At 42.0% G+C, this 24,292-nt stretch overlaps 1 protein-coding gene across 1 annotated transcript in view; it reads left to right on the plus strand.

Moving 5' to 3' along the window:
• CADM2 (cell adhesion molecule 2) overlaps positions 1 to 24,292 on the plus strand; it is a 274,783-nt gene that overhangs the window by 110,371 nt on the left and 140,120 nt on the right. The window contains exon 6 of the mRNA XM_014523118.2: positions 21,265 to 21,355. Coding sequence (XP_014378604.2) covers positions 21,265 to 21,355 — 91 coding nt within the window. The remainder of the gene's footprint in view (positions 1 to 21,264; positions 21,356 to 24,292) is intronic.

Here is a 24,292-nt window from a genome sequence, read left to right on the forward strand (position 1 = left end):
GTCATTTGTACCTGGAACAGAGTCAAATAAGATACTTCAACAAGTGTTGCAAGAGTAATTGAAAATATTAAAATTAGCAGGCTCAGGACTTAGTTTTCATTGCTTTTAGAAGAGTGGGTTTTGTCATGGGCACAGTCTTAAGCAGTGCATTTTGGGATGTGATTTGGAAAAAAAGCAGAGTGAGTCAATTAGGCATTTGAAGTATATTTTGTGTAGATGGGCCTGAGAAGTTCTGTTGCAAAATCTACAGAGATATGGAAGAAAATGGGGAGAGGTGGGGCAGAAAAGAAGTATGGTCTTTCAGGTCTAAACCACTTAATACCTAATCTATCATATGTTATTAAAAATCTGAGCATAAATTTAGCTCAGAAATTTCTGAAATGGCCAGAAGGCTAAAGTAAAGGATTCCCTGAAAAGGCGCACTCTCAAACACAATGGTATGTGTTTCTCTAGATGAGTAAAAGGGTCTAATGTTTGATGGCCTGACACGGTATGGAGCATTTAACACATCGGCAGTAAAACCTGTGTCCCTAAGATTAGCTCATCAGTTTTCAAGGAATTACAATATAAAGAATGGACAGTTAGGCAGAGGAATGGCTTTCCCTGCTTCACCCTTTGTCTCATTATTTCCATTAAGGCCAGGTAGATCCCTAAATTCCAGCTGGCTAGGGTAACCCAGAATGCCACTGATACCCCAAAATCCACAAACTGCTTTGGGCCCATATGAGAAGTCCTTAGCGTCAGCTCAAACTTTCTCTGGCACTGAGGATTTCTTGTACTCCATATTGAGCCAAAGCTCCTCCACCTGACTTGTTTTTTTCCAAGATCAACTGCTGTTGCTCCTGGCCAGTGTTAGTTGAGAAGGTCAAGGTGACTCCCATCTGCCATCCCATGTGCTGTGATGACCATCACTAACATTGCCCTTGTGTACTGGTAAATTGGGCAATAGTCCTGTTATTGGCTCTGGAACCGGTTCAGGATTCTGAGCTTGATTGCTCTGTTCCAGAAGTGTGATTAGCTGTGCTTTCTTAGCCTTCCTGAAGGTTAGACCTCTCTCCTGGCAAAATTCAATAAGTCTCTCCTTAGAAAGGTGTTTGTATGTCAAATATGCAACCATAACTTTGGGTAGGCACCCTGGGATCTCACTGCCATGACCACCTGTCATGAAATCAACACTGCTTTGGGGGTAGGGGGGTGATAAACACACTTTTATTTTCTTTTGCACTGTTTTGAAATAACTGCTTCTGGTCCTAGATAACTACTTAAAATAATCTTACAAGTAAAAGAGAGGTACAAGAAGTTTAAAAATGCTGTTAAATACAAATTTTTTTATCAAAATATTCTTTAAAAATTTGGCTTTTAAGATTAATTTTAAAAGTCATCTTTCTCCCTAGTGTATGAAAAGGTATACTAAAGTGAAATGCTATTGCCATAATACAGATATTTGATCTAGATTGCCTCCGTTACAGAAAGTAATGATAAAATACCAGTAATTCTTAGGAACAAAATACTGAATTTTTATCACTTCTACTAAAGCAGTGAGTCATTCAATATGTTCTAAGGGCATCAAACTTATTGTATCTCCCAGGGTAATTTGAAGAAGTTTACCAATGCAAAATTGCTTTGCAAGTGCCAATTGAATGCAATAGGGCACAGGCAGAAGGAGAACTACTTGTCATTTACAAAAGAAGCTCAATTCAGGGGATTGTTGCTTCAGAGCTGTAATATACAGACAACTGGTAAGTGTAAATGCTATTAAAAATGGTGAATACTTTCACAAAGCTGCCTGGAGTACCTTCCCTCTCTCCAAATTTTGATTGGGATATCCAGTTTTATTTGTACACAGAGTAGTTTGTTCTTGAAGTTTACTTGACAAATCCTTTCTTCTCAAAGTAATTTTTCAAAAATATGCCTAAGACTGTATAAAACGGCAGAGTTTGTATAGAGTTTATGAATTGCCTTATACAGGAGAGGCCATCAAGACATGAAGATGGTAATCTAGGTTTGGTCTCTGAAAAAGATCTTTTAAGATTATCCTAGGCTTACTATGATTCTAATTAATCAATAAAATAGATGCATCATCATGTTCAAAGATATTTGCTTATTTTATCTTCCTACTTGGAAATACCTGGGAAGAATCCAACTGAAAAACAGAGATCACCACCTTGAACAAAGGAGCAGATTAAGATAAATAGATTTCACAAATTAGATTTATTGAGAATGTAGAAAATAAACCAACCAGCATCCGAAGAAGTACTTAAAAAAAGTTTTATAATCTTAGCTATTTATTGCCAGGTAGCAATAATCTTTCATTATTGAACTATTAGCCTTTTTTACAACCTTTTAACAATGATACCATCAGTGTTGTTCTTATTCACTGACATTAAAAAAATGGAAAAATGTATTAAAGCTTTTCAATATTCACAATGTTTTATATAAATGTTTAAAGTAAAGCTATCAAATGAAGACATAGATTTTGTAGTTCATAATATACATGCACTTGAAAAAAGGAAAATAATGTTGTAGATTATGTCATTCTAATTTATACTTTGATAGAAAGAGAGCAACTATTGTTATACTGAACAACAACAAAAAAAGAATGTAAATGAAATAGATATTTTGCTGAACAGAACCAGATCAAGACATGGACATTATAGGACCATATGTAGGTTCCAACATCTTGGATTCACATAATAATGCCAATCCATTGTCATTTTTTTAAAAAAATAAGCTTCTGTCCCTCAGGGTTAAAAAGAAGAACTTGAACATGAAACTGGTGCAGTGCCATCTGCCTTAGTCTGCAAAAAGCCTGAAAGTAATCATTATAATTGAGTGGAGTTGGTTCCATTCATTTCTATGGGGTATTATTACCAAGATATACAGATTTCATGTCCCTGGTTAACAGTGCTGCAACAGGGTGTGGTAAAAGGAGGCGATTCAGTAGATCCAGCAGACACATTCAGTTAGCCAGGGACTAGGAAGCCCCAAACATCTTTCAATAGAGTGGGACTCTTGGGGAAAGAAGGTATCCCAATACCACATTCCATGTGGCAAGGGAAGAAAACCCCCATGAATGCCTCTTCAAATGATTAAAAGATCATAGGATCATAGAAAGTAGGGCTAGAAAGGACCTTCTGAACTCAAGGCAGGATTGATTATTCCTGACTAAAATCATCCCAGTCAAGTGTCTTTCTAAGTAACCATTAGTGGCAGATTTAAGGTTAGTGGGGCCCTGTGATCCAAGCAGGGGGCCCCACCTTCTGTACCACAGCATGTCTGTGGAGGAATTAGCATGGCACACTGGCCACAGGGGAGGGGTGGTGGCCGGGCTTTCTGGCCATAACTGCTGAAGAAGCCCACAACCTGCTGGGCGGGAGGGAAGGCCACAAACAAAATGCTGGAGGCTCTATGGTGGTGGCAGTGGGGCCCCCTGTCACTGGGGGCCCCACGCCACCACACAGCTTGTTTCATGGTAAATCCACCACTGGTAACTCTTGAAAAAATTTCCAGTGATGGAGATTCTACAACATACACCTGTTTGTGCAGAAGAATTTGTGCGGGCCGGGAGCGACCCGAGCCCTTTTTCGTGTTGCCCGCGGGCTGTGGCCAGCAGCCCGGGCACGCTGGATCGGAGAGGGAGGGTGACGAGCTGGAATTAGGCACAAACACTTAGCGGTAGTTTTAAAGATTGTTTACTTACACCAAAGATGGTCGTGGTGTAGGCTGGAAAACTTGCTTGAGTTGCGGTTACAGACAGGAAAGAAGAGAGGTGGACAAGAGTTCTAAACTCGTGAACTCTAGCCCAATCCGGCTGAAGGCTGTAAACACGCAAGCCCGTCGTGTCAACCGAAGAAAGTACTCGTCCGAAAGAGCTCTGAATAAACTCTCACGAAGTTTGCTAGGCTCCGTGGGTCCTTCTGCTCACTCATCCACACGAAGTTTGCTAGGCTTCGTGGGTCCGGTTCTTTTGTGCGCAGGAAGGGATATGTCTAGGAATCTATCGGCGATGGGGAGAGGCTAGAGGCTGATCAGACCTCTGTTGCCTGCTTGAAATGCGCTGGGTCTGTAAGGATCCGCACCGCTTAGAGATCTTCACACAGCGTGAAGTCTCCTCCTCCCGGTGTTCGTGGAGTCCTCCAACTTGGGCAGAAACCACTCAAACCTTTTATACGGCTAGCAAGCCAATCACTAGCCGCCACGTGTGATTCACATAATTTAGAACTGGCCAATAATGGGACTCGAATTAGCATACAAATGGCGGGAACTCTTTGCAACGAGCATTTCTGTGCTGCAACAAAGAAATGCACCCTGCAAAGAAAGCTTCAAATTGGCGGGAAATTCTCCTTTGCACCGGGGTTCTCTTTTGCAGCAGAAAACTCCACCGTGCAAAGCAGCTGTAATTTAGCAGGAACAATTTAGCGGTGCCGAAGCACACAAAACAAAAATCACACCCTTTGGGTTGTGACAGAATGGTCACTACGAGGACTACATGGACCATTTCCAGACATGCGTGGATGTTTGGTTCCCTGGGGACAACTAGCAGAGGCTCACCTGATTTTCTGGGGGGCTCCCAGGGCTATAGCAGTAGTGATCTTGCCATGAGGAGCTTGGCTGGCAGTGGAGTGCAGCTCTAGCTAGCCAGGCTCTGGCTTCAGGCAGTCCTCCGTTCCGCTTTTTTTACTCCAATCATCCTGGATGTTCAGGGGTCAAAAAAACCCTCTGCATTGATTCCTTGTAGCAACAACGGAATGCGCAGTATGTGGCACTGCAGATGTATCTGTGGTGCCACATACTGCATGGCCGCACTTGTTTGGACACTGCCATGGGTTATGTCCACACAAGCAGGCATGTGTGCTTGCAGCCATAGGTGATGCATAGGGGGAGCACCGGGGGGCACATGCCCCCCCCCCGATATGGGCTGCTGCTAAAGCCACCACCAGCTTCTGTGGGCAGTCGTGTCCCCCTCCCCCCCCATCACCAACACAGCTCTTGGCAGCTGGCAGTGGTCCCTGCTTGCCACCGCCGATAGCATGGACAGCAGCTGCGGGTGGTCCCCACTCACTGCCCACTGCTTGCCACCCTCCCGCACCACTGACACTGCCGTAGCCACCTGTGGGTGGCCCCTGATCAGGCTGTCCTCACTGCCAATATCACTGCAGCTGCTTGCTGCCACCATGCCCCCACTGCCACCACCACCACCACTGCCACCACCTGCAGGCAGTCACCATGCCCCCCCATCTGCCAGTGGCACACATCGCTCATGCCTGCAGCAGCTTAAATAGCAGCAGCACAAATTTGTGCCTGAGAGTTGTGCTTCAGCACATGTGCCTGAACATGCACTTTGGTGTGGGGCACAGCTTCTCCTGGATGTTCAGCCATGGGCAGCTAGAGGCTGGGGCCAGCACCTGTGCTGGCCCCAGCAGTATAAAAAACTGCCCTGACAAGCAGCTTAGAGCTATTTGCCCTCAGGAGCTTCTGAGGCTCAGCCAGTTGGTATCTGAGGACACTAGCTCCTGTAGCAGCTCTGACCTAGAGTGGCCCCTGCACCTTATACCCACTGCAGCAGTGGCAGTGGGGGCTGCTGCCTGGCTGTGACCTGCTGCCACCTGTGATGGCATCCACCCCCTTGTACCTGCAGCCCCATGTCTGCACACCTGCCAGATCCAGATGGGGACTTCACAGCTGCCTTGGCTGTGGTGTGGCACTGCAGCAGAACTTCCTGCACCTCTGGGCCAGCTGCCAGTAGGCTGTGGCTATACAATTGGCTTTCATGCAGCACTGCTGTCATGTCTTCTGGTGACCCCGCTTTGTCATCTGTGCAGCTATTGCTTGGAAGGGACCAGGAGCCTCCCCAGACCAGGGCCAGGTCTCAGCAGTGGTGTGGGCATGGGGCAGAGCTGCAGTATAACAGTTGCCCCTGGAGCTGTAGCTCCCATGAGCAGGTCTTGTCCCCTCTGGTGGCTGGGCATACAGGGTGTGAGATTTGGGGGGGAGGTTGGGGGGAAAGGGGAGTGGGAGGGTATTAGGGTTTGTGGGTGTGTTTGGGGGGGTTGTGGATGGGTGTGGGGTTTATGGGATTTTTGGGGAGGTAGGTGTGGGGCTTGTGGAGGTGGGGGGTTTGTGGGTGGATTGTCAGGGGATTTGTGGGTGTGGGGTCTGTGGGTGGGGAAGTTCATGGGTGGCAGGTTTTTGGGTGGTGCTGTGGGGTTTGTTGGTGGATTGTGAGGATGTTTGTGGGTGTGGGGTATGTGGGGGTAGGGAGGTTGTGGGGGCATTGGTGAGGAGGGTTATGGGGGGGCACCCCTCACCCATCCACCCCCTACCACCCATGGTATAAAACAGCAGCCAGCAGTGGGCCCTTGGGGCACTTACGGTCCACTGCTGGCAGAGCCCTGTGGCAGTACATAGCACTACGTGAAACCCTGGGGCTACACACAGTGCATGGAGCTGTGCCAGCCTGCTGGAGTGTGCTTTCAGGCAGTACAGGACCACCTTCTACCATGATTTGGTGCTCCTGGAACTACACACAGGAGCCGTGCGCCATTGGGCTGGGCTGGCTCCTGCCTCCTCATGGCCTGCATGCCATCAGTCTGGGTGAGCTTCTGCCTCCTTCTGCCCATGTGCCATTGGGTGGGGCCAGCTGCATGGAGCGGGGAGCCTAAATGGCACACAAGGCACATAGTGGCAGGAGCTGGCCCAGCCCAATGACATGTGGGCCACACAGAAGCAGAAGCCAAGCCAGACCGATGGTGCATGGCTCCTGCGTGCAGTGCCAGGAGCTCTGGGTCAGGGCAAGAGCCATCCCTGTCCTGTCCAAAGGAGCATGCCAGTGGGCTGGGCTGGCTCTTTGTACCATGCATAGCTCCCGGGTCTCAGGCAGTGCCACATGCCATTGCAGGGCTCTGCCAGCAGTGGGCCACAAATGCCTCAACGGCCTGTTGCTGGCTGCTGCCACTGGGGGAAGCATCTGCTAAGTGCCATGTGTACATCCCTCTGACACAATCCCCACCCCCCACCCACACACAGTTCCCCCTGCCTCCACATCTCTGTTTACTGGGATGGAGCCTGGGTCCAGGCCACTGCTGCCAGCCTTGCCTACTTCTATATACTCCAGCACACTGAGGCAGCCTTCTCTAGCAGCAGAGGCATGAGGCAGGCATAGTGACTATCTGTCTGAGTGCTAGAGTGTCTCTTTGGAGGACCCACCCTCCAGTTGCTTGATCCACCCTACAATGCTTTTATCCAGCGTGGGGTTGTTGTTGGGTTTTTTTTACACCAGGTTTTCCCAGTATGGAACTTAGAGTCTACATGGAAAATATGCAGTGCGAGGAATATTTTTTTGTTCCTAGTGTGCCTCCTGTGGCATCTCAAAGTGCTTTGAGATGCTGCAACAGGTGCTCACTCATCTAGATACAGCCACGGTGTGCTGTGCTTTGCACCTACAGCTATTTTAATTTAGTCCTGGAGCTGCGATTGCAGACATCCTTAAATTGGGTGAAATTAACAATTCTAATCTTGCTATTAGATCTGTGTGGGTAGACCTTTTCTTCCATCTGAAGCCTGATTTACATCCTACTTCAGAAGTGCAAGTGTCAGCCCACCTGGAGTCAGCTGCAAATTTATTTTTTTTTTGTTACTCAAGTTATCCAGTTTACTTTTGTGGTGATACTATTAAGCAGTATGAATCATTACATAAAGGAGAAAAGAGCTACACCAGTTACAAAAGGTAAATGGAACCAACAAAAGGTAAATGGAGCCATCATTTCAAATATTTCATACCAGAAGTGATCTTGAAAAACATAAGTTGAAGACAATATAAAGACAATGTATTCCAAGGGGATTTCCTTTAGTGCCCAATCCTGATTTGCTATGCATTCCTCAGATTTCAATACATTCAATATTTGACTTGTTCTTCCCTCTGTGTTTGTGTAATTCCCATTAGTGTTAATGGAATTTACACACAAATATTGAGTCCAGCAAGGATTAGAGCCCTGTTCAGGTTGAATTCAAACTCTTATCACAGTTGGAGACATCTTCAAGATAATATACATTGTTGGCACAGCCTCAGAGACATAACAAACACATTCAAAATTGAAGTATGCCAACCAGGGGTTAAATTACTTTACTAGATAGTTGTAAATTATATGAGGTGTGAAAAGGGAAAGATTGTGTGTGCCCTGGCTTGAAAAATCAGGTCTTCTCTTAGTAGAAGAAATGAGTCTCAGAGATTTTATGTATACTATCATCTTATACTGCGATTAAGTGCACCAGGCTTTTAATGGCAATAGCCACATATTAGAAGTTTGGTTTGTGTTTGCTTCTATGATTTTTTTTTCCTTCACTGAAAGTTCAGGTTAGTTTCCAGTTAGTTTTCAGTTTGCAACAACTTTCATTCTTACACATCTAGTATGTACTGGCTATTTTTCTTATTTTCCACGTACATAAAATCCCCCTTAAAAATATAACAAGCTCAGAAAAGCCCCATGTGAAAAAATCTTCTGGATATAGGCAGTAGATAACACATTGACATGAATCCTTAATAAAAGAAGCTAGCTACTAATGGGTTTTCCTGTTTAAGGCCTCAAGGAATGATAAACAGAAAGAAGTGTTTTTTCTCTCTCAATTTTGTTTCATCAAACTTCATATTTTATTGAAAGTCCCATGAGACATAAGGGCTAGGGACAGACATTCAAAAAGCCTGGCCTAAATTGATTCAGTCTTTGTAGGTTAGTCTAACCAGGCTAGGCTAAATCACTTTGTAAGTGCATAGACATCCCAGAATTGTAGGTGCATGCCTACAATGGCTCAGACTAGAAGTCAGGGGGCGCTAGAGAAGCCCTCCCTTCCCTTGTACAGCACTGACCTGAGGAGGGGCATGACCGGGCCTGGCAGGACACTCTGATTAGCCCAGCAGGGAATTGATAACAGTGTTTATCATCCCATTAGGAAAACAACAGAGGGACATTACCAGCTACCTGTTGATTCTGCCTTTGTTACAACACGGACCAGAGCCAGCATGTGGTCTGCTAGCTAATACACAGACTCTACTCCACAAGGCAAAGGGGAGGGGGGAATTCCTGCTTAGCAGGGAGTGGTGAGGGAGAGGGGAGTGAGCAGCCTGCAGTCCCTGCTGGAGTTACAGCCAGGGAGCAGAGGGGAGGCTCCAGCCCTGCTGTGGAGCAGAGATTCCCGCACAGCCCAGAGAGCATGCCAGGATGCTGGGGGAGTCTGGTCTATCTTAAACCAGCAAGGGGTCTGGAACAGACAGTGCATAAACTGGTTTGACCCAAATCAGTGAAGTCTGATATTACATTCAAACAGGTTTATCTCAAACTGGTTTCAGCCATTTTCAAACTGGTTTATGTGCTCTTAACATCTGTTCTGTTACAGGTTTAAACCAGTTTCTGATCACTTAAACCGGTTTATATGTCATGTCTATCCCTAGGCAATAAGTCTTCATACCTAGGTCCATCAATATCTTAAAGTGGCAGTGTTGTCCACTGCCTAAGATACTGTACTGGGAGATAGGAGCCTGGTGAACTCCTTTTAGCTGTGACATCAACCTGCTTAAGAGAGTCATTTTTTTAGCCATTGCCTAATGCTTTTGTAATACTTGTGTTTAAGCTGAGTGAACTATAGTCACAGAATGCTTTTCATTTATGGTAGGATTGTTTAGAATTTCAGCCTTCCTTTGAATTTAGTGTGATACTAAAGAGATGGCTCTCCTGATATTCAAAGAGGAGTTTTGTATCAAGGAGTAATTAGCATAAGTAAATCATTTATTTGCTTATTTCTATCAAATTTAATAAGGGTTTGAGCAAAACCAGTTTAGAAAAGGCATAAAAACTTCTACTAGGTATGTTTGTTGAAACCAGTTAAGATATAAATAGATATCCTTGACCAGTCATATTTGGAAGAGAGCTTATGGGTTATAGGTTATAGAACTTGAGGGTCCTGAGTATGACTGTAAACTGCATCCAACTGGAGGGCTTGGTGACAATGAGGTAGGGCTACACATGGCAGGATAGCTTATATAAAATATCACAATGTTGCAGTCTTCAGAGTAAGACAAATATATGATGCCTCAGAACCCTACCCCCACTGCCTTGTGGGTACTCTTTGGCTGGAGTAAAGGACATTACTCTGACAAAAAGGCTGAGGCATTAGGCAGTCAGCAGCAACTCTAATCTGTTGCTCTCTGGCAGAAGCTACAACCACCAAGGCACTGAATGTCTGGACTCAGTCTGGCCTTTGGACAAAGAGGGGTTGGTAGGTCTAGGGAAGCCTCCACTCCTCTATACTTTTGCATAGATGTATGTGCTGAAGATGTTGGTGTGACAGTTGTATGGACAGTTTCATGGACCTCTTGCATGTACACTAAAGAATCTATGGTTGCCTATGATACAATGTGGGCTTTAAGTAAGCTGATAAAATATCTAATATCTGATTAGTGGCATTGCAGTCATCTTTAGCAAATTTTCAAGTTGCTTATAGCTGTTACTTACCAAGTAAGATTTTCTGTATTTAAAGAGGACACAACATACTCTCAAATATTTCAGATGTAAAAAGAGATATAAGAACATTTCAGTAAAATCAAAATCTGATACTTAGGTTTGTGAAAGAATAGAGCATGAGACTTGGGGCTGAACATTAGAGCACACACCTGTCCTGGAACACACCAAGGTTCAAACCTGTGCACCGCCTAATTCCGACCAAGTGACTTGAATTTTTGTGTCCCATATCTTAGGTAGGTAATCTAACCATAGGGCCATTCGGCAGGGGGTGTACATCCATCTTTTCTTTTGTAGCTGTTCCCCTTTTTATAAATATCATTAAATATTCATTGTAGCAACAACTCAGTTTTTCACATCCCAAATATGTGCCCTGACCTTTGGAGTACAATCAGTCATGATCTTCTTAACCCAATGAGTTCTAATTTTTGTAAAGAGGAGCAACAGCAACATGACAGATTGAGATAGGTGGAGGGAGAGAGAAAACCCAATTCTAAGGTCTAATGATTACATCATTCACTTGGAGTGTGGAAAAACAAAGTTCACTGTCCTGATCCAGTGAATACTCATTTATTTGTACTAGAGGAGCAACTCTAGCAAGAGAGCTTGAAAGCTGCTAGCATTTCTGCACAGCTTTGTTTATAAAAACCTGGTTGGGAGTGGAACCCTAATAGGAGATCCTTAGGAGGCTGAGTTAAAATTATCATTAGATTACTATTTAGCAAACAAAACAGCAGCTACGGGCTTGATTCCCAACTCTTGCATAATATTACTCTGTAACCTTTAAAGCAACCATAGAAACTATTTTTTTCTGCCCAGTCTCATATAGTCGAAAGAAAATCTAAATTCAAGCCACCAAAGGAACAGCCTGCTTCCAGGGAGTCATTTTCCTACCTTTGTATAAGACACTATCAACAAGTACCACTAAGTAAAAAGTTTCAGAATGGAACGACTCTCACATGGAGTCAAACAGATATGACATCAAAACCAACACCATAGTTCCAAGGGAGTGCTAGGACTCCAAAATTTGTCTAAAATTGTACTTCAGGTTAACTTTCCTTCTGTCATTTTTAAAGAACTCCAACATAGAATGGCTGAGTTTTGTATGTAAAAACTACAAATTTACTCCCTGTACTTTTATGTTCTGTTGTGGGACTCTGATTGCATTAGATGGCATATGATTATTTGAGGAAGGGATTATTAAATATTTAATCCTGGTTAATCAGTTTTGTTGTATATGATCCCCTTGATTTTTACTGTTGTTTCCTTTTATTTCTATCCCTATCTCTTCTGTATCTTTTAGTTTAACCTTATCTTGTCCCCTCATAAAATGTTTGTTCCTTCTAAACTCTTCCTGGTTGCAGATTCTTTTTTACTGGTTAACATTCTATGGGTCATAAAACCTATATCTTTCATTACTTAACCAGTAGTGCAACATATAAAACTAAGGGCTGAGTCTTGCCATCAGAACAAAGAACACAGTTAACCTGGAACTTGCTGGACCTACAAAATAACTTGGTAGTGGGGAAGGGAAGGGGAAGCAAGTATATTCTAGCTCAGGACTACTCACTCTCAGGAGCTTCTGGGGCCCAGCCAATTGGTACCTGGGGACATGACCCCTTGCGCCAGCTGGACAGCTGAAGCAGCCCCAAGAGTTCCCTGCTCCCTCTACCCACTGCAGCAGTCTGGCAGTGGGGGGTGCTGCCTGGCTGTGACCTGCTGTCACCTGCCAAACCTGAATGAGGCATCTGCCCCTCTGAGGCATCTGCCAGTGGGCTTTGGCTGCAGAGTTGGCCTTTGTGTGGTACTACTGCCATGTGTGCCCCTGCCCGACCATCTGGGCAGCTATCACCTGGAAGATGTTCTGCGTGTCGTGGCCTGCTTTGAACAGTCAAAGCATGTCCTCTTGGCCCCAACTGGACAGGAGGTCAGCCACAGCCACCTATGTACAAGGTGCCAGCCAGGCAGGGTCCTGCCACTGGCCTCCCTAGCAGGAATTCTGGGGTTCCCTGTCTGAAAAATCCCTGATAAAAAAATCCCAAAGTCACTCTGTAAAATACCCCAAAATCCATGTTCCTCCACAATTAAACAAAAGACCATGAGAGAGAGAGAGAGACTGTGCGATCAGTTGGGCAGTGTTTTATTGATATATCTAAAGTGTTAAAGCAATTTGGAAGACTACCCGTGTCTCTATCATAATAATAAAGTGAATTTTAAATACATGTTTCATGAATTAATGAATACATAAATATATGTTTTACTGCCCCCCAACAGGGGCTACAGCCCTCCCTCAGGGGTTACAGCCTCCCCTCAGGGGCTACTGCCCCCCTCAGGAGCCACGGCCCCCCAACAGGGGCTATGGCCCCCCTCAGGGGTTACAACACCCCACAGGAGCTACAGCCCTCGCTCAGGGGCTCCAGCCCCCCAACAGCAGCCATGGCATTCCAACAGGACCTACAGGGCCCCCTCAGGGGCTATATCCCCGCCCCCGCAAGGCCCCTGTGTCCCACCCCTGCTTGCTCCCCGAATCCCTTGGATTGCTGTCCCACCTGGCCCCATCCCTCGCCAACTCCTGCAGAACCCCCAATGGCTACCCCCCCCGCCTCCAGCACTTAAAAAAAAAAAAAAGCCTCTAATCACCCAAGGGGACTCCAGGGCCTCCTGGCAGAGCCCAGGACCACTCCCTGACCTGCTTTTTCTTTTTATCTGCAGGGGTTTTTTGACCCCTGGATATCCAGAGGTCACATTTTCTCATTTCTGCATGTACCTCTTGCAGTTTCTCAAAGGGGTTTGAGATGCTGCAAGAGGCACATGTAGGGTAAGAGGGTAAACACAACATAGAAACCAAAATAATATAGTTCTGTTATATTTCTAGTCACCTGCTTTATGTTACCAACTATATTATTTTGGTTTCTATGTTGTGTTTACCCTCTTACCCTACAACAACTTAAAATGTGTTTAATTTTACTTATTCATTGGGACCAGTTCCATTGATTTCAATGGGATTACTTGTTATGCAGAAAATTAAGCTCTAATTCAAATTTTTGCAGGAGCAGAGCTTTATTTTGTAATCTCTTTGTAATCACATCTTCACATCCATTAATGTGCCATAGTTAATGCACATTTAGTACCTGTAATAACAGGTGCTAAATCAATATGCAGTAATCGATGCTACTGTGCAGTAGCGCTGACACATGCCTTTTAGGTGACACTAATCTGTAGTAAATTAATTCTACTGTGCATTAGCCTATTAGCACAGCCTTTGCTGTGATGCACTAATATGCAGTAGAGTTAGTCTACTGGGCATTTAGTGTCTCGTGTAAACACGTCCTTTTGGACTTTCTTTTATGTTACGTCTTTATAATATCAAGCACATTGAGGTTCCAATCTCATTGTTGGATTTTACTACAAATAACCATTAAGTGTTCCTTATACAAATAACTAAGAATAGTAGGCTACATCTAAGTAAGAGGAGAAACATTTAGGAAATGATATATTTGTGCTCATAAAGCCTGGAAAGTGGCAGTGTCCTTTTGATAACTATTTCTAAATAAAAACACAAAGTTAATTACCAATGGTTCCCTAAGAAATAAAAGTCACCACTAACTTATGGTTGAGCACAAGAAAGATGCTGTGCTAAATTACCTAACTTCTTCATAAATCAGATAGCATTCATTACTAGTATAAATTGAAATGTTTTTTTTTTCCAGTAGTGTTCACTGATTTTATATGTGGCTGAGCAAATGTAATATTATTTACCATTCTAATACAGGTGAAATTACAAAAAAATTAGCCTGATTAAAATTATATAAATCTTCCCATGGCTTGGAAATAGCATCTCTGTTCTAGTGCAGTGAGTTGTGTCCAGCTCAGAGAATGACTGATGAAATAGAATTTTTCAATGATGATTTCTGCTTTGTTATGCTCAAACAGTAAGGAAACGGTGAAAAGCAAAACAAAGTTCATCATTTGAAACTGCTATTGAGCTAGTATAAGTGGCAAATCTGTGTATTCTTCTAATGCTAATCTTTTCAGAGCACTTTCTTGCCCCCTAGAGATGGTCTCTGTAAATCAGAGAGAGGCTGTCTCTAAAGGTTAATGTGTATTGCCAGGTACTATGGAAGAGCTTAAACCTCCATTGCCTATAACTGTTTTGCTGATAAAAGACTTTGATCTTCAAGGCTGTTAGTTACACTCTTTTGTCACTAGGGAATTACTGGACCACATCCTCACTTGGCTTCAAAAGTGGATCAACTTTGGATTTGAGCCACTGATAAAATATTTTAAACTAATCTTTTTCTATGTGGCTTTGTGAAAGGAGAAAGAGTTTAGATTCACGTACATTTATATAGTAACTGGGGAGCAAGTTTGAACCAAGCTTCTGGACCAGGGAAAATAAATAGTTTTGTTATTGCAGCTACTGTTTTGCTTTTGTTTAATTGAGAATTATGTGATATTCAAGTAACTGGGATTAACTTTTGTGTGTGGTCCAGAATTAAGCCCATTGTGATCAAACAGTATATGTATACTTGCTAGGAATTTATATTGAACAGTTCCAACAGAAGGTAATATTTTATAACTAATAGCATTTTATTTCCCAGAATAAATGCTACTGGTTAATTCATTGTTTTGTATTTTTTTAATCCAACCTTCTAGAGCTGATTTTAACAAAATTGTTCTTATACTTTGTATTTTAAATATTGATGAAAATGTACAAGTGAACAGCAGGTCTTAAAATATCTTCATATTATAAGTGCTTATTTTAATTCTGAAGGCCAAACCAGGACATCTTAGAAATGAAGGGAAGGAGTAACATTGATGATAAAGCACCAAGAATAGAATTGAAACTATGACAATTTATCTCAGGGACTGTTATTAATAAATGAAAATTATAAACTTTTCTATATGCCTCAGTAAAAGTCAGTACTTTCTAATTTAATAAATAGTATCATAAAGGAACTACATGGAAATTGTATAAATAAATTGGAAGGCAAAACAGCAAGGTATTTTAAGGTATTTGCTACAGTATTTTAGGGTGTGTGTAGATTAAATGGGGGCCCTAAATTGAAGCAATGGGTTTTTTAAAAAAGGGCCTCAATTTAGGGCCCTTTAAACCCCTGTGTCATGCACACACCTGAACTTACCTGCTTCTCTGGTAGTAGTGAGAGGAGGACAAGCTGCTGGTGGGTGGAGTAGTCCCTGGGCTGCAGGGAGGGGCTGGGGGCTGGTGCTTCCCTCCATGGCGGCGGTGCTCCCCACCCCCGCCCCAGTGGCACCCACCTGCAGACACCCACGTCGGGTGGTCCCAGGGGGCACTGTAGCTGCAGAGGGAAGCACCATGCCTCCATGTAGCTCAGGCACGCAGGCAGGCTCCAGGTGGGGAAAAAAGAAGATCAGGCTTACTGCTTTCTTTTTTCTTCGGCAGAACCTGCCTTCCTGGGCTGCTGCCAGGCTGCCTGCACAGGCTTCCTGCAGAGCCCCTGAGCCACACAGAGCCCGGTGCTTTGCTCTGTGGCTATAGTGCAGCAAATTAAAACTCCTTGGAGGACTATTAGTTTGCTGTGCCCCAAGTCATTTAAGGTGCATTATGCCGCCAAATTTGCTACAGTGGCTGGAATTACTGCACAACACGCCGCTGACATGTGCAAATACCAAGAGTGGCATATAGAGCTCATTTGCTGCTGCTGGTAGCAGCCTGGGGAGCCCAGTGTAAGTAACTCGGGCTGGTGGGCCGGGGTGGGGGTGGTGACTGATAGGTTTGTGGAGGATTCTGGTGAGTTCATGGGAGAGGTCTGTCTAATGGTGGGGAGGGGGCCAAAAATAACCCAGTCAAGGTTGGGGTTGTGAATAGCACAGCCCCAGATCTGGGGCAAGTAGCTGGGCCTTCCTACCCCTGGGGCTGTGCTGTAAATGCATTCAGGCAATCACAAGATCAATTTAACTCTTTCCTACATCAAGGAAATGTAGGAAAGAGTTCCTAAGGTACACTAATTTAAATCAGGTAAGCCATTCTGGGGAGTATTTAAGGCTTCTGAATGCCTTCCTAATTGGACATTTAGACCAAGCTAACTCTAGTCAATCTAAATGTAACACCTGTACATAACCTATGCTTGAAGGAGAAGAATGTCAGTTTAATGTTGTGGCCATTCTTAACCTAACTAAATTAATGTCATTGATCATTATCAGCCTATTTATTGTATTACCATGACAGATAGTAAACAACGCATTCAGTAAACTTTCCACAGATGCCATCAAGGAACAAAAAAGAGATATTAAGAGACATGAGTCCTGATTTTGTTTTTTCTCTTTTCCTTTAGAAAGGTAAAACTCAGGATTAAAAAAAGATATGTGGCTGCTTGCAGATGTTTAAAAAAAACAAGCAAAAAAATCTATGCTTTACTAAAAGAAGCAGCACGTTACTTCAACCCAGCTCTGCAGTGTCTGTAAAGATTGGGTGCTTCAGCAGGGTTTTTTGGCACTTTTAGCTAAAGCTAATTCAGCTATTAGATAAAAAGCACCAAAAAAGTCCCACTAAAGCACCCTGTCTTTACAGACATTGAGCAAGCCAGGTTGAAGTAACGGTCTTCCTCTCCTAAGCATGCATGGGGCTTGGCATGGGAGACACTGAATTTAATTAAAAGCACTGTTGGGGGGTGGGGGGGATTAAGTCTGCAAGCACTGTGTTTCCTGATATATTGAAAATTCATAGTTTGATTCTAAATAGATTTCCTATATCAAATAGGCTTGTATTCCTCGCTTCCTGAAAGCTAGATTTAAACCCAGTGCTTGTACTGAAAAAGATGAAGTGAGGGAATGCAATCAACATAAGGCTTTAAACTTACATCTGTCACAGTTCAAACTGCAATGAAATCGAAATCTAATGCTTTACAAGTTCTGTGAACTTAATTCTCAGATTTTTATACCACACTAAAGAAAATGGCTAGCTAAATTTTCCAACATTAATCTGTATGACTTTTATAAGCTTATAACTGATACCTGTTAGAGCCTAAATTTCAAACAGTACAACTGTTCCAAGTGTGCAAAAATATATTTATTAATGTTTTCTAAGATTAAACTTTCTTCCTTGCTTTTCAGAGATCAAGTGTACTTACACAAGGAACAAAATCATGTCAAACTTTAAAAGAGTGCTTTAACTTCCTATTATCTATTTTCCCTGGTTTTCAACTGCAGTGATGTTTCAGTCTTTGAGGAGGATAATATATCTTAAATTTACTTGCAACCTTATTAACCCATTACCAAAATACTCAGAGAAAGACGATGAAGGACATATTGACAACTGGCCTGTTTTTCCCTCTTCAGTGTGTATGAGTTGCTAGTGTTTCATCAGTTGTCAGTATTGTCTTCCTTAGCATGTATTCAGCTAGTAACTGCATTCTGTATTGAAGCAAACTTGAAGAATTAATTATGTATTTTTATTCTTCCATTATCAGATTTATTTTATATATGATTAATATATATCCAGTAAATATTAGGGCTGTGCGAAGCTTTGGTCTCTGATTCAATTCAGCAGAGATTTGGCCCTATTTGGTGGCTGACTCTCCAAATCCAAATTGAATCAGAGAACTCTAATCTCTCTGAATCAAATCAGAACCCTCCAAATCAATTCAGAGAGATTCAGAAAGATTCAGATATTTAGACATAGAGACAGCTTTAAATGTTTTCTTCTACATACCTCTAAGTAGCAGGGGCTCATGGGTGCTGCGATGCTGGGGTGCATTGAGTGACCCACAGAAGCACGAGGGGCTCCCCAGCACACTCGGCAGCAGACCCAGAAGTGGTTCAGAAGCACTTCCAGTCCACTTCCGGGTCTGCTGGGGAGCACACAGGGCTCCCCCCCTCCCCGGCTCGGTGACTGGTGACTCCTGGGTCGGGGGGGTCACCTGGGGTCCCCCTGCACCTGATCGCTGACTGGGGGGGGCAGAGGGCCCCCCTGTGCGCTCCCTGGAAGACCCGGAAGTGGACCAGAAGTACTGCTTAACTGCTGAGCATGTGGAGCCCCCCCCCCCCCCCTCCCCCCCTGGGGGGTGCTTTCAACCTGTGGGATGCTCTATACACCCCAGCATTGCAACAATCACGAGCCATGCCTGTTACCTCAAGGCATGTAGAAAAAACTTCTAAACCTGTGTCTATGTCCGAATCACTGATTCTCCAAATCAGCATTGAATCTTCAGATTCAGATTAGGCCAGGGACTGTGATCCAAATCAACAAATGGAATCACTGTCCCTGATTCAGGCATAATCCAAATCTGAATCAAATAGGACCTGCTTTGCACACCCCTAGTAAATATATGTTGAAAACTTTGAAGTATGATGTTCAAAGGTAACTGACCTTACCTCCATTAATATTTTTTATTAGTCAGCTGCTGTGTTTGGATATACATGTAGCATTGGGAGCAACCCCCCCTCCCAAAACTAGGACTTGCATCAAAATGGGATCAATGGAAGGACTATTGCTCTATGCAAGGACAAAATAATATAGGTGAAAGCCCTCTACCCTCTTTATTTGGGTCATTTGCAGCAACTTCTTATAAAAGCAATGATACCAAACTGGATGTTCCTGTAATTTCTTTCTTCAACTCCTGCCTCAAAGATTCCATCCAGAATGACATTTTAGTCCCATTAAACTAGTTTTTATCTCTCTGTCAAATTCCTTCTGATTACCCAGGTCTTCTGCCAGGCCCGTAAACATTAAGTGATTTAAAAATAAAGCTAGCACCACACTATTTGAGCTGTAAAAACAAAATCCAAATTGTTCCAATGCTTTCAGTCTCCGTATTTATTCTTTTCTGATATTTATCTATCTCTCTGACCTAATCCATATTTGGATGAGTGATACTTATGCATCTGCATAGTACCATTGAAGTCACAGAAGTACCCAAGGGACCTAGTTTAGCAGGGTACTTAAGCTTGTGCTTAAGTCTCATTGAAATCAGTACTACTTAAGCATGAGCTAACAACTAAACAAGTGCTTAAATGCTTTATTAGTAATCAAGATCAAATTTGCAACAGAATGATGTCCTAAAGAAACAAATTGATTCAGGCATATAACTACCATATTTTTTCACATACAACATGCACGTAGCTCCTCAAAATCAGCACCCCCCAAAAAAATGTTTCTGTGTACTTTTAGTAGGAAGTTGTTTTCTTTCCTGAAAAAGAAACAAGCGAAGATGCACTGAATGTCATACAGCTATCAATGTGGCTGCCAAGGTAGCGAAGTCCTGTATTAACCTTCTCACAGCCAGAGCTATTGGTTGAACACTGTAGCTTATTCCTGAAGCAGCAAGATGTTGCTAGTACATTACGAGGCTTGTGATGTGGCACCAGCACTTTTTCTATAGGAACTTATATAAAGAACCACCTGCAGTTAAGAACTAATGGTTATGCTACTGCCCTTGCAAGGGTTTTGGCCCAGGAACTTCCTGGTACTGCACTTTCTGAATACTCTGTCTTCCCAGGAGAATTTGTTTCATCACACAGTCAGTGAGACTCTGGAAAAAATCTTTTTTCTATAGTCTGCCTTCTAAAAGCAAGGTTCTGTTTTATTTAGGGGCATCTTGTATGCAAGAAAACATGTTATTTACATCCCTTTGCTATTTGCACTGGGAGGTGCGATTGTCCCAGCACATTTTGCATTTGATTTTGCAGTGTTCTGTATTTCATATTTTGTTGTCACCATCATAACTGTGATGTCGCTTTTCACATTGTCATTTTACTGCCAGTCATGCAGTGGGCCCGAGCACACTCTAGTATGAGGATAAGCATTTTTATGACTAGCAAATGTACCTTGTAACAAGAAAAATAAATTAAAGATAACACAGATTGTATTTGCTTATTAGGTCTGAAAATTTTCCTCAGTGTAAAAAGAATTTTCCTTACTATATAAAAAGAATTAATCCTGAAAAGAAGTATTCTCTCTCTCTTTCTCTCTTTCTCTCTCTCTCTGTTGCTTTTAAATTAGCTGGGAATCTTTTAATTACGTTAAAATATGTTTAAAGTTTTAAAAACTGAAAGGTCCTTTATCAAATGTCATAGTCTATCCAAATGCCCATTTTTATGTTAGATACCTCATTGCAACAATAATGGGAATGTTATTAAATATACAGAACAGCATTTGGGTTTTTTTTCAGACAGATTTATAGATTTTTATGTAGTAATTTAGCCAGATGTTTCAAACAGGATGGTTTACTAAATTTTCTGAAAATCAAGATTCTGTTTTAGAGGCCATATTATTGCATTTCATAAACATACTGCATAATTGTAAGTTTCTTATTATGGGTTTGAGGCTCCTGCAACAATTGAAGTGCTCTTTTTTAAATGTACATTAATGCAGTCAATCTTCTAATAGGTGTGGTCATATATATTTATAAATATGAGAAGCCATTGTTTTAAATTACTTGCTATTCTGCCATAATACTTTATTTTTTATCCCATGCTTACATATCAGCACTTGGATCACTAATACAGTGTATCTGTGTTCAACACAGTAAACCTGGTTATTTTTTGTTGCAATATGTGTGTTTTCTAGGCATATTAAAATTTACTATTAGAGTTCCATGGGTGATTTCAGTGGCATTTTAAAGATACTGAAAACAGCTCAAGGCTTCAAATAAATGCACCTTCAACTGTAAATTGAATCTGGTGTGATGTTTTGTAAATAGAACAGAACATACACTTTGATAATAAAGCATTTTAGTGTACTCTCAACAAATTGATCTTATTTTTTTTCTAGATACACCTTCTGTTAAAATCATATCTTCCAATTCATGGCCTGAAGAAGGACAAACTATAATTTTGACTTGTGAATCCAAAGGAAAACCAGTGTAAGTGATTTAACAAGCAATATGTTTTTGTTATTTTCTTTATTCTGCTGTGATTGCAGTCTCTGACTGCAAAAATCTGCTGTTTTTGTCTTGTCCTGGGGTGTGAAGTGATCTCTGGTACAGAATAACCCTTGAAGCCTGTCTTCATTAAGTGTCTATGGAAGATTGGTCTCTTACTTTGTCATCTATTTTAGTTTTGGGGAAGAATTCCAGCTGTGAGATTTTTTCAGTAAGTCATTTCAACCTGAAAGGAGTGCAGGCTTAATCAGTCTCTGTTTACATCATTGAACTGATGATAGTTGAGGCAGAACATCTCATGAAAAACTTCTCATGTCAACAAGCCTCTCAAAAAATGTATTGAACTTTCTGCCCATTTGGCTAACATGTGCATGAAAACTTGAAATGTAATGATATATGCAAATGGACTCAATTCTATCACAATTAAAAATTATACCTTAAGAAATAAATTATAGATACAGTATTTCAGTCGCACTTTGGAAATGGTCAACTATATGCAATAATATTTTATGTCAAATTTGCAAGCATTGAATCTATACAGAATCCATTATTGGAGAAAAACAATCCTAAAATGCTTTCTTTCCAATTATGATAAACCTCCTAGGCATAATCACTATTTAAAACAGTAAATTCCCAATTGAATTGTGTTTTGAATTTACAGAAGAAGAAACAGCCCTGAAATGAGATGCCTGAATATAAACTATCTATGAGCTTAAAACATAAACTGTCAAGGAGATTAATTTCACATTATATAGAACAATAATATGCAGAATTAGAGTAGTCACTTAAGTGAAATATTGGTGAAAACGTACTTTGATTATATTCATATGTAAGATGAATGCAAAAAAGAGGGGACTGGATAACATCTAACCTATAACCCAGTAAAGCATCATGCTGGAAAATTGGAGACCTAGGTGTAGCCGTTAGTTTATTACTCAGCTGAAACACAAGGGGCACCTCCTCCTCTTCCTATGGTTTTTGCCCAGCTTTAATTTTAGGACTTTTGCCTGGGTACACACATATAGGGCTATGTACCTGCCCTGCCAAAGTACAGCTTACAGCCCATAGCCATGTGAAAAAGGATTGCAAGCTATATGTAAATGCTAAAATTGACAGGTATACAGCTTGTTAAGTGCCATTTGAGCACATATAGTGAACTAGGATTCTGTCCTAGATGTTCCTGTGCCTACTCCTCTGACGGGCTTGATCTGGGAAGTATTCTGGAAGCATACATAACACACACCTTCATGGCTAGACTTCCCACAAAGTGCAGTTGCAGCATCCACTTTCTTTTAGAAGGAGGAAGTTATTGCCCCCCCTTTATATAATGGTATAGTTGTTAAGAGCATTTGCTCAAGAGTTGGAACACCCAGGTTCAGTTGCTACTTCTCTGGAGAGTGTTTCAAACACCAGGTCATTGATTATTCTGTCTGGAAGCATTTTCCAACCCTCTCTGTTTAAGCTGCATCACTGTGCAGAAAAGAATGCAAGTTCATGGGACCAGAAAGACTGCACAAGAAGGAGCATATAGACAAGTGGTTAGGGTACTCACCCGGGGAGATAATCCTGCATTCCAGGTGTGGTTTCTGAAACCAGTGCTGTATTTTATCCAACTGTGACTTCTTTGACTGCAGTATGAGTCCCACTCATAACATAGCACAGCTGATTACCCTCAGGATAGAGGGTTCAGAGCTGTAGATCTACTCTATTCAGACAGAGACTTCCATGAAGCCCTGAGTAAAGTATCTGAAATGTGAAATGAAAAATCGCCACCTTTCCTGAGCATTTCCTATTTGTGTAACTCTTGCACTTAAAATATTCTGAGGTTAGGTGACAGTGTGCTCAGCCTTCTGTTTGTTTTGAATCAAATTTTGAGATACCTACATTTTATCTTTGACTGTATAAGCTCCCAATCACAGAGTTCTGGATTCCACTCCTAGGCCAGGCACCTAAAAGTTGAATGTTGTCAGGTCCTTTGACCTTCAGCGCCTGCATCACATAATTCCTTTACAAAGAGATTTTTGTTTTGTTTTATGACATGCATCCCATTTGTACAAAATAGATTTTCTGCTCTTTTAATGATATTAGCTGCCCTTGAATTTTAAAAGACATGGAAAAGACAATGCTCTTCATTCTTGAGGAGATTTGAAATTCAATGTATGACAATACATCAGAAAGCTTTGTTGAGTATATGAATCATTTTTTTTTCACATGCCAAAGACATAAGAATGTTCTACTGAAGGAAGCAAATAATTCTCTTGGTTTATCAGGAGATTTTCTTCCAGATCATGATTTTGCAATTACTATGTCATTTATAAATGACATTTTATGATGGCAATAACAAAAACTGAAAAATGACATATTTTATCTTTATATATAAAATATTTTTCATTTCATTTTTTTCTGTATCACCAAGAACCTTCAGCAGACTTCAGTGAAACGCCAGTTTTAGGAAAAATTGTATAAATTATAATATTTAAATAGTATGGGCTACATTTTAAAAAATGAGTCCAAACTTGGGATATTTGTATGAGTAGACTTTACATTCATGGTGCAGTGTAAAAAAAAGACACAAAATGGACCTTGGCAGATTCAGATTTAAAATGTTCAAGTTGTTTGATGAGATAGCTGTGGAAAGGTCTATGCCATCAACTCATCAAAGCAGGGCACCAGTATGCAAATGGCCTCTGGGGCACAAATAATTTGTGCCAATAATTGCACCTCTAATTGTCCATACCAAGGGAGCTGCCAACATCAGCTACTCTGTATTGCTTCATTAGGTCAGCCATTTCACATGCAGCAGCCAGTGATAAACAGCCAGGCACTGGGGAGCAGTTTGTGGCTGCTTGGTATGTTAACAGTAGTGTCATGCTGAAAGATCCCATTATTGTGGCTACCTTTAGGCTCAAGAGGGAAAGA

Source organism: Alligator sinensis, unplaced genomic scaffold (genome assembly GCF_000455745.1).
Source record: "Alligator sinensis unplaced genomic scaffold, ASM45574v1 scaffold26_1, whole genome shotgun sequence".
NCBI classification, from domain to species: domain Eukaryota; kingdom Metazoa; phylum Chordata; order Crocodylia; family Alligatoridae; genus Alligator; species Alligator sinensis.